Source organism: Phoca vitulina, unplaced genomic scaffold, assembly GCF_004348235.1.
Source record: "Phoca vitulina isolate PV1807 unplaced genomic scaffold, GSC_HSeal_1.0 scaffold83, whole genome shotgun sequence".
NCBI lineage: Eukaryota > Metazoa > Chordata > Mammalia > Carnivora > Phocidae > Phoca > Phoca vitulina.
This window is the reverse complement of record NW_022589786.1, coordinates 3,327,092-3,337,777: the sequence shown is the minus strand read 5'-3', so window position 1 is coordinate 3,337,777 and position 10,686 is coordinate 3,327,092. Positions and strand designations below refer to the sequence as shown.

At 55.4% G+C, this 10,686-nt stretch overlaps 1 protein-coding gene across 2 annotated transcripts in view; it reads left to right on the top strand.

Annotated features, from left to right (window-relative positions):
* The window catches only part of CAMK2A (calcium/calmodulin dependent protein kinase II alpha), a 62,240-nt gene that overhangs the window by 38,952 nt on the left and 12,602 nt on the right, over positions 1-10,686 (top strand). The window contains exons 13-14 of one of the 2 annotated variants that reach the window (XM_032395354.1): positions 384-424; positions 6,044-6,092. In XM_032395354.1, the coding sequence (XP_032251245.1) occupies positions 384-424; positions 6,044-6,092 (90 nt within the window). Of the gene's footprint in view, positions 1-383; positions 425-5,029; positions 5,636-6,043; positions 6,093-10,686 lie in introns of those variants that run through there. The other variant, XM_032395353.1, reaches the window with a different exon arrangement.

The window sequence follows — 10,686 nt, the reverse complement described above, 5'->3', positions numbered from 1 at the left end:
GGGGAGGGAGCGGCCAGCCCCGGGCCAGGCAGCCAGGCCTCCAGGTTGGCCACCACTAGCACGGTGGTGACCGGGATCCCGAGGGAATCCCCAGGCTGAAACAGCAACCCCACGGGCCTGGGACGCGTGGGTCACCTCCTGCAACCCATGGGGCCAGAGGGGCACCCTCGAGATTGCTGAGGACGGGGGAGCCCAGGCCCCCCTCGCGGGCCACCGGCAGTCCAGGCCCCAAGGAGGAAGGAGGAGCAGAAGGAGGAGGTGTCCCCCAGATCACTGAGCCGGCTCCGTGCCCTCCGCCTGCCCACGGATGTTGCTGTTCCTCACCCTGTGGGCCTTGGTGCCCTGCCTGGTGTTGGTAACCCTCTACTTTTTCTCCTCCGCAGGAGGGAAGAGTGGAGGAAACAAGAAGAATGATGGTGTGAAGGTAAGCCCCCGGGAGCCTGGCAGGGCCCGCATCTGGCAGCCTTCCCGCCGACAGGGCCTGGCTTTCAGGGCTGGGGCGAGACCCAGGCCTTGCTGACGGTGTTCTGGGCAGATGCGGTCACTCGTGCGGTTGGGCTGTCCCCAGGATTGGTGGGGGCGGGGGGGGGAGGGGGAGAGGCAGGTGGCCTGGGGTTGGGGGGGGGGGGGCGCCACAAGGAAAGGAGCAGGTCTGAAGGAGATTTCTGTGGTTCTCTGGGATGGGAGGACCGGAAAGTGAGAAGGTACAAAGAAGAGACAGAGCTGATCATAAGGGGTGACCTCCTCCTTCCCGAGTGTGGGCTGGCTGGAATGGGCCCCTGACCCAGTGTGCACCCCAGTCCAACCCACAAAGCCCATGAAGGATGGATAGCCACCCCTCTTGGCTTTGGGATCCAGAGGCACCTACCCCTGTCAAGGCCGGCCAGTTCGGTGCCAAGAATCCCCTCCTCCCCTGACCCAGGCCTGTCCTCCATCCCCACCCCTGATGCCCGAGCTACTTCTTTCCACAGCCCGCTGACCCCTCCTTCCCTCCTCTCTCTTCTCCCTCTGCTCTCTGGGGCCTGGCCCCCCTCTCTGCGGCTCCCTTCTCCCCTGCCACTGGCTTGCCTTGTGGGTTCTCCTCTCTTGAGACCCTGCCTTTTTCTGGGCTCAGAGCCCTGCCTGGCCAGGACCCCAGGGCTGGGCTGTGCCCAGGACCCTGGATGGTGTGGGATACGGTCCAAACACAGCCACCCAAGTGGGCTGGTAGCTTCATGGCTTCCTGTAGCAGTATTTATGGTCTCAGGCCACTGGCTTTGGTTTGAGGGTTGCATGGGAGGAGATCTGGGCTGGCTGGCTGAGGCCAGGATTTGGGCCTCTCTGCTGCGTTGAGCCCTCTGGGGGCTTGAATTTCCTCATAGGTACAATGGGTGGGGTGGGAGGGGTGTGGACTCCATGATTTCCAAGATTTAAGCTTTAAAAACAGAAAAGAAAAGAAAAGAAAAAGGCAACAAACCCCTATCTAATCACTTTTCCTTCTCATCTTGAGTACTTGAGGAATACATAATTATTTGGTTATCAGCCAAAGTCAGTGGTTTTCAAACTGAACTTCTTGGAGCCTGAAGGTTTTGGGGAGGCACCCTTAGCAGCGGATGGGGTAGAGTGGGATAGTAAGGGGGAGGCTGAGCAGAGAAGGTTCTGGGCTTCTCGTGCCCACTATAGCCAGAACAGCTCCGTGTAACAGACATCGCAGTGGTTAAGGGAGCCAGGCTGGACTTAGCAGCTGGAAACCTCGTCTGAGTATCTGAATCCCTTGAGCCTGTGTTTCCTCATCCGGGCAATGAGGGTAAAAGGGATTCCCACCTCCCAGGGCTGCTTGCGAGGATGAAGGAAGATAATGGGTGTTGAGGATTTAGCTGGCATGGGATACATGCTCATGAGATGCTAGCCAGTATTATGTTTTCTAGATTAGACTTGCAAGTAAGATTTCTCTTGAAAACAAAGTTTGATCAAGGAAGTATTTGGAAACACAGATCTAAAGCCAACCCAATTTATAAAGTTAACACCCGCTTATCCCAAATCCTATGACGGCATCCAGAATTGAGTTCCGGCTTACTTGCTGTTTTGGGTTACCCATGAATCAAACTCTCTCCCCTCTCTAATTGGAAAGGGTAATGGGGGGATGTGCAATTTGGGGGTGGCCCTCTCGGCCATAGCGTGTAGACACTGGGGATGCTGGGTTCCCTGGGAAAAATCATAATTGGGAGATATAGGGCAGAGGCCACCGGGGCCAGTGGGCTGTGGCCCAGGTCAGTGGAGGAGGAGGGGGCAGACAGAGGGCTACCCCGTCTGCTTGGCTCTTAGGTTGGCCCTGGCAAAGGGCTGACACAGAGCCACGGGTGGGAGGTCAGGGCCTCCCTCAGGCTGGGTCTTGGGACGAAGCTTTCTTCTGGCTCCTCTCCAGGCAAGGCCAGGAGGCACAGGCTGTCTGAGGGCAAGGACATCGCAGAGCATGGTGGCCAGTCACTGCAGGGCTTACCAGTGGGCACGGCTGAAGAAAAAGCCACTCCTTCCTGTAGCAGCAGGCCGGACCCTGAGTGACTTCTCAGGGTGGCTCGGGTGTGGATGAAGAGAGACCCAAAGGCTATTCCTGGCCAGACTGTCTCTTTGTAGCTCAGCTTCCTGCCCCTTTTGGGGGTGGAGAAGAAGAAAAGTCCAGCTGGAAGATGAGAGTAACCAGGGGACCTGCCCGGGATTTGGGGAGCCGGCCTGGGGTCCAGTCATGTGTTTCACTACGAGTGATGCTGGACCTCAAGTCAAGAAGCTGTGGTTTTGCCGGGCCCCATCGTCCCCCCCTTTGGAGACCTGTGTCATCAGTTCTGCCGTCCGTGCAAGGGCGGGGAAGGGCAGGTGGGGCCAGCGAGAGGCTTGCACCAGACTGGGCCTTGGGGAATCACACCATGAGCTCCTTTAAGCAACACATGTTCAGCCCCAGTGGGGAAGTACGTATTCTTCTTACAACGTGGTCCCTGGAGAAACCACCACGTTCATCAGAGGCTTAGCTGGAGGGAAGATGGGCTGGCTGGAGAACAGAGATACTGTACTTTATGGGCTGGTAGGGGCTTCTCGAGGCTAATGTTGACCCTACTTTATTTCTACCATCTTTGCTAGCCTTAGAACCATGCTTCTACACGTGGTTCTGACAGATGTGACTCTACTTGTGGTGAGAGACCCTGGTCAGTACGGGGTTATTATTAGTACCGTCATCATTTGTGATCCAGGAAAATCGAGTCTTTCTGTTCCCGAGGAGTGCTGACCCCCCACGCCCCGCCACCGCTAAGCCTCCACTTCTATGAGGAGCGGCCGACTGCTCCCACCCCTCAGCCCCACTCACTGCCCCCTGTTCGTGTCCCATCCGTGCCATCGTGACTGCTCTCCCCCATGTCCCATCCTGTCACTGTATGTCCGACTCTGATGCAGTCTCTGCTCTGTGTTCCCTCCTCGTGTCCCGCCTGGAACCCTGGCCCCCGTGTTCCTCAGGTTTCTGCTGACGGCGAGCTGAGCGGGCCTGTCCCCTCCCATGTACACCGTGCCTGGCCGGGCTCCGGCCAGAAGTGAGGCCGACCCTAGGGCCTGGCTGCAGGCTGCTGGCTGTGGGAATCCCACTATCTACCCAGCTGGGGCAGAGGCAGGGACCATGAGCCTTTACGCCGGGTGATGCCCAGTGAGCCACTTCTGCCACGTCTGTGGGGACCCTGGAAGGACAGCACAGGATCCTGGGCTCTGGGCCCTCAGAGGCTCCTGGATCTTGGAGTCAGAAAGCCCAGAATTAGACCTAAGGATCCTCAGAGAATAGCCAGTGCCTCCCCCAGGGCAAAGGCCCACCCTGAGGGCGTCTCAAGTCCTTCCCTGCACACACCGCCACCCCCCGCCCCATAGCACAGCAAGGAGAACAGCCTCCAGGCCTCTCAGATGGAAGCGCGTCCGGGAGGGATGAGCCGAGGCAGAGCAGTCAGGCTGCGGGGTCTGGAGACCTGGACAGAGGAGAAAGCCTACATTCAGGGGTTCTAGCGTCCACTCTGCTACCAGCCAGCTGAGAGACCTCGGGCGGGTCACTGTCCGTCTCTGGGCCCCGGCTTCCCATCCGTGCAATGCAAGTGTTAGACCTGCAGCCTTCCCTGAATGCGAGTCTTTACGACTCCTGGCTTAGAGTGAGAGAACGAGAGGACAATGTGTCCTCCTCTCTCTTTCTCCCCTTTCCTTGCTTCCACAGCCAATAATACGAGTGAAGCTGCAAATCCTCCAAAAGCTGGACTAGGAGGGATGGCAGGGCTCAGCTGTGCGTCTGGCCGTGCCTCAGTTTCTCTGTCAACATAAGGGAGCTGAACAGGCCTGTCGCTGGGAAGCTGGGACCACAAGCAGGATTTCAAAGGCCACTTAGAGGACTGGTTTCCATAGCCGGGCCTGCTTTGAAGTCACCTGGGGATACTGTTTAAAATGCAGATACCCAGGCCCCTCCCCAGACCTAGTTATTGAACTCCTTGAGGGGGCCTTGTTATGTTTCTTTTGGACAGGTTTCCCAAGTGACTCTGACACTCGACCAAACCAGGGGTGGGGTTCTTTTAGTAGAGACACACGGGGAGGCTAGGAGGAGGCACTGGGCCTCCTCTCCAGACCCGAGCACCCTTTTGTCCTGCAAGAGCTTTGGCTTCCAGAGGCCTCAGGCAATTGGCATCCAAGGCCCAGGGTTTGTTGCCCCCATCAGAGCTTGGTGTAGAGGGAGGCCTGGTCCAAGGGAGGCTTGGGCCGGAGCTTGCTGGTTGGATGGTGAGCCCCAGGCGGCTGTGCATGAGGCCCCCAAGAGCTTCAGGCTGACAGAGGACTGGCCCTGCTGGGCAGTTCTTGCTCGTGGCCCTGACTTCTTGCCCCAATGCTGTGCTGGCAAGGGACCGTAGAGGATGACCCTGAGGCCCATCATCCTTCCAAACCTCCCCTGTCGTTCGTTTCTTTGCTCCCTGCTGTTTCTCTGCTCCCTGCCGTTTTCACGCTGTGTCTTTTCCTGTCCCATCTCTTCTCCTTGTTTTTCCAGAAAAGAAAGTCCAGTTCCAGCGTTCAGTTAATGGTGAGTGTCTGCCGTCTCCCAAACGCCGGTAAATGCTGGGCCTCGAACCCTCGCTCCTGCCTCCCTCCTGCAGGCTGCACTGGGAACCCGGGGCGGGGAGAGGGTGCTCAGGGCGTGCTTGGTACGTGTGCCTTGTGTGACAATCTGTGTGTTGCGTGTGCGTGTTGTTTGCGTGTTTCTGTTGACACCTCCAACTCCATGGCCCAGACCAGCCGCCTGGCCGTAGACCTGAGAACCCCCTCAGGTATGAAGGGTGATTTGAACCCCATCCCACGTCCAGCCCTTGGCTTCTTGCTTCTCCCCGCCCTCTGCTCTAGATCTCATCTCAGGGCTTGGTTTGTGCCGGTTGCGGCGCGGGGGGGCTTGGTTTGGCCAAAGGAGTGGGCGCCAGAGAGGCCCTTCTTGAGCTTCTCGATGCTCCCCAGGGCCTGCCGGTGGCAGAGGGGCCACCAGCCCCTGCCTCTGTCTAGGGGTTCCAGTGGTGGCATGGTGGCCCACATCCCTCTTCTTCTGATTCCATGGCTGTCTCCCGCAGTTGTGTGGTTTTTCTCCCCCTGAAAAGCCCAGCCTCTCTCACACTGGGCCTCCCCACCTCTCTCTCTTCCTCTCCTGCCAGTGTGTGTATTCCTTCCCCATTCTGTGGCCACCATGAGCCTCTCTGCTCTTCCACACCCCCTCTTTGCTCCCTCAAGCAGACAGGGCTGGGGAGCCCTCCCAGCCCTCCCAGAAAGGCCAGGGTTCTCCTCGCATCCACCCCTTCATCCACGCCCCCTGCCACCAGCCACCTGCTTAGCTGGGCCCTTCCCCTCCTTAGGCTCGGAAATCTGGCAGGGTTTTCAGGGCAGCATCTGGATGGCAGAGCCGGGGGTGCTTACAGAAACCGGGCCGCAGCATCAGGCAGCCGGGGGGCAGCCCCCCACGGGCCGAGCCTCTTCCTGCTCGCCAGCTGGGCCTCACCACCTCCCGTGTTCTCTTTGGCAGGAATCTTCAGAGAGTACCAACACCACCATTGAGGATGAAGACACCAAAGGTAGGGGGGGCCTTGCCTTCAGCGTCTGGGCCCCCCGGGCCTCCCAGCAGGCCCCCTTCACTGACAGCCCCGGCCTAAAAGGGCCCCAGGGCCGACCTTGTGTTCTGCTCCTCCACAGACAACCTGACCGTAGCCCCTTGCAGACTGGGCGGTGCCACCGCAAGGCACTGTGTCCCGTGCAAGGTACTCGGTCCCCTGACGGTACGCAGACGGACTGTGCTTCCTGTAGGGGTTGTGTGCGTAGTTTAGTACGTTTTAGGGGGAAAAATTAACCTATTCAGGTCACAAATGTATCATGGTGGCATACATTTTCTTTTTGAATTTTTTTAAAAAATGGGTTGATTTTAGGGGCGCCTGGCTGGCTCCGTCGGTGGAGCGTGCGACTCTTGATCTTGGGGTCGTGAGTTCAAGCCCCACATTGGGCGTAGAGCTTACTTTAAAAATAAAGAAATAAATAAATAATAAACATGAATTGATTCTAAAAACATGAAGTGAGAAGAAGAAGGGAAGGGAAAGCAAAAATTCAGAAAATTCAGGTGACAAGAAACATTGCCTAAGACCAACCCCCAAAGGCGGGGGCTGCCGTAGCCAGGGGCTGACAGTCTCCACAAGCCTTCAGATGGAGGAAGGAGCAAAACCCCAGAGAACTGTGACCGGCTTAGTAAAGGGGCGCTAATAAGGACGATAATCGTGGCCGCCCTGCGCGGGGCACTTGTGGTGTGCTAGACCCGGTCCAAGTGCCTTACATTTACCTGAGCTATGAGCTGGGCACTGTGGTCCAGCCCATTCTACAGCCTGGGAAACAGAGGTTGGGTAAATTGGCCCAAGGTCCCCTAGCTCTTAAGGGTGGAATTAGGATTTGAACCCCGGGCGATGTGGCTCCAGGGCCCCGCCTCGTAACCGCGGCTTGAAGGCTCGGTGCGTGGCAAGCGTGCTTGGAGTTGGAGGAGGAAGGATGAGTGTCACCTTCTGCTCAGGGGACCCACATCCTTGGACGAGTTAGCGAAGTCCTGCTGTCCTGCCCGCCCCCGCCGTCCTCGTCCCACGGGACCGGGAAACTAGCCAGGGCCCGGGTTCTCGCGCTCCACGCATGTCAGAGACCCCCGGGAGTCTCTGCACCGTAGAAGCACACCACTGACCTGGAGAGATTGCAGCTGTACCAGCGTGCACATTTTTCCATTTAGATACTGGCCCCTAAAAGAGTACAACGAAGGGGCAAAGGGCAGTTTATAACGTGACAAACATTTTTGCACAGTTGCGTTTCCACATGTAAAGGCAGCTTGGCACACTGAGCACCATGACTACCTCCCGCCTCCACCCGGGTGCCTTGGAAGATCAGCCCCACCCTGTGGGTCCCTGTGTGGTCATTCCCAGCCGGGCCGTGGGGGCGGTCACTTCATCACCACAGCCTGGCGCTAGAGCAGATCCGTCTTCCACCATGGCGCTAGGGACGACCTTTAAAAACCAATGATCTTGTAGAAAAACTCCCCACTGGGGGCAAGTGTACATTCTAAGTCCCTCAGGTGTGTTTTCCAACCACATTCCCAGCCCTGCCCCTGCGGACTCTGATTCCATAGGTTTGTGGTGGGCCAAGACATGGCATTTCCAAGACTATCCCCACATTTGAGGCTCGTTGTCCTAATGATAAGAGGCACCGGGATTTTGAAAAACCCGTACGGCCTCATAGTGCTGGTCTTGGAGCAGACAGGGATCATAGAGGTGAACTGGCTCTGTGCTTCTTCATGGCAGTCCATTTGCTAGGTGACTTTGGACAACTTACTCAACCTCTCTGAGCCTCAGTTTTCCTTCAGTAGAGGGTTGATGATAATACTATCAATCTCAGAGGATTGCTGTGCGGATGAAATGGGAGGCTGTGTATAAAGTGATTTCACAGTGTTTGGCACTGGTAATGGTTTAATAAATTTTAATTTCTTTTTTTTCAAACTGGAGCTTATGGCTGAATGACAGGAAGCCACATGAAATTTTCTTGGAGCATCAGTTTTACTCAAAGATTGTTTTAAGACAGATATTTATATGTTAGAAATATTTGGAAAGGAATGCAAAATTTGTATGTGTTATAAATGTAAATGTGACCCATCGAAGACATTTTTCCACCTGGGGTAATGGCTCTGGGTGGTATCCCTGAGGCCCCACATTTGCTGTCATTAGACTCTGCTCTAGAGAGATCAGGATGGGAAAATTTGTGGAGTCTTAAATTTTAGTTCCCCCTTTTACAGAGGGGCATCTGAGGCCCAGAGAGAAAGGGCACGTCCAGGTTATTAATGGCAGAACTGGAGCCCCGTTCTCCGCCTCAGTTTCCCACATGTAAAAGGCCATGTCTGATAGAAGAGACGCTGGCTCAGCCGGGAGCTTCTCCCTGTGTTTGGCAGGAGAGAGGAGCCCTGTGCCTCCCCCAGCTTCTTCAGGCCTCAGAGAAAGTTTAAAAAAAAAACACCATTTTCTGGTGTTAATTTGTTAAGTCTTCTCACTAAGTGAGAATAGCAGCTGGTGGGGTAGATTCTGACCTAACATTAAAGTTAATTAGAAATGTCATCCTCCAGGGAACATTTTCCCCTGAGCAAAGAAAGAGACATTAATATTTCAGAGCACCTCAGGCTTAATGCACAGGCCTCTGGCCCTCTGAGCTGCGCGGATGGGGCTCTGCCAGGCTTCCTTCCTACTTCCCTACCTCCTACTAGTCAGTTCCGTGAAAAATTAATTTCCTCCCCAACCCAAAGAGCTTCTTCAGAATCTAGACAGAGACCTTCTGGGAAATACCAGCCAGGAACGCTGATCTCATCTGAGCCTCAGCATGCTGTGTGACCTTCGGAGAGTGCCTTAACCTCTCTGGGGCCTCAGCTTTCCCATCTGAATGAGAGCACTCCTGGATGGCAGATGAGAAATGCCAGAGGTTGCTGCTGAGAAGCTGCTGAATGAATCTCTCACAGCAACAGGACTGCTGAGGACATGGAAGGGACCCAAAACCAGAGTGAGTTTCTCTAGATCTAAGCACCAGATTCCCAGATCTTCTGTCCTAGAGATGAAGCTACTAGGGAGATTTCTGCCCACTAGCTTTCCACTGTTGGCAAACTTGATGTCCTGAGTGTCTAGAGGCACAGCCAAGTCAGGCATTGTCTCTGGATGCATTAATAGAGGTATAGTGTCCAGAATTAGGGAGGGGATAGAGTTCTGCCCCAGACCTGATATTCTGCAATATTCAAGCCACATTGAGGATTGTGTGCTAACACTCAGGAAGGCCTTTAAACAGCTCAAGGACCCTCAAAGAGTGGATGGCCAGCTTAACTCAGATCCTGCAAACTCTATCCTCGAGGCTTTCAGCCCTAGAAAGAGAAGACTAGTAGAGGGGGAGGGCACTGGGTCTGGGCAAGCAGGTGTACACTTTGGGGCCCCAGAAAGCAAGGGGCTTTCAGGGGGGAGAGTCTGACTTTAAAGAAGAAGGAGGTGGGTGCAAAGGGAGAGATGCCTGACGGTGTGTTGGGCTTCCTGGCAGGCTGCAAGCCCCAGAGTTCCAACCAAGATGGAAGCATCCATCACATCTCAGGCTGCTGGGAAGCATCCATGCCCTGGCTAAAGACCAGAGGCTGTCCTCAGGGAGAACTTCCAATTCAGAGATTTCCAGATGATAATAATCATAGCTCTTATTCACGGACTGCCAGGCACTCCTCTAAATGCTTTATATTATGCATCATTATTGACATAAATGAGTTGATAGAAAGGGCTTGGAACAGTAGCCGGTTCTTAGTGAGAACCATATATGTGTTAGTTATTTCTACTGATGCATCCTTAACTCGGTCCTTAGAACCACCCTGTGAGGTAAGTACCATTAGAAGCTCCATTACACATACGGGAAAACTGAGGCATGGAGAAGTACCTTGCCCAAGGTCACAGTTACTAAGTAGCAGAGTCAGGATCCAAACCCAGGGAGTCTGGCTCCAGAATCCAGGCCCCTGACCACTTTCCTAGTGTCTCTGGGATGGCAGTGAGAAGGAGCCCATGGGAGGTAGGGCATTAATTAAGCACAGGCTTATGGAATGTCAGGCTGGAAGGAATCTTAACGTCTGTGCAGAGAAAGCTAGGAGGTGGCACAGGTCCCATGGCCTGCTGGGAGCACATGGATCCGCTCTGGATCATCACCCTGATCATGCGTGGGAGTGGAATGAGGAGTCTCCTGGCAGGGATGGGTGTCTTCTTGCCCTTGGTCTCCATGAAGGAAGGCAGAGTTGGGCAGCAGGCCAGGCTTTTGGGCTCCAAGGGACAGAGACCCCCTGGCAACTTGGTAGATTCCAGCACACAGGGCGAAGACAACAGCCCCAGGCCCTGGTTCGGTCCACCCACCAATTCATTCATTCCTGCCTCCTCTGCCCCCGCCCCAGGCAAGGCCTCAGTCTCATGGCCCAAGACAGGCTCACCCCCAGCCCTGGTAAATCTTAGCAGAGCCAGGAGATAAAGAATTAGCCCCTCGCTGTGCTACTGACATTGAAGACAGTGACAATTACGTCTACGGAGCCCCCACCCGTGTCAAGAGCCATGCTGGGCACAGGGCCCCTGCCCTGAGGACAGTGTGACGGGTTTG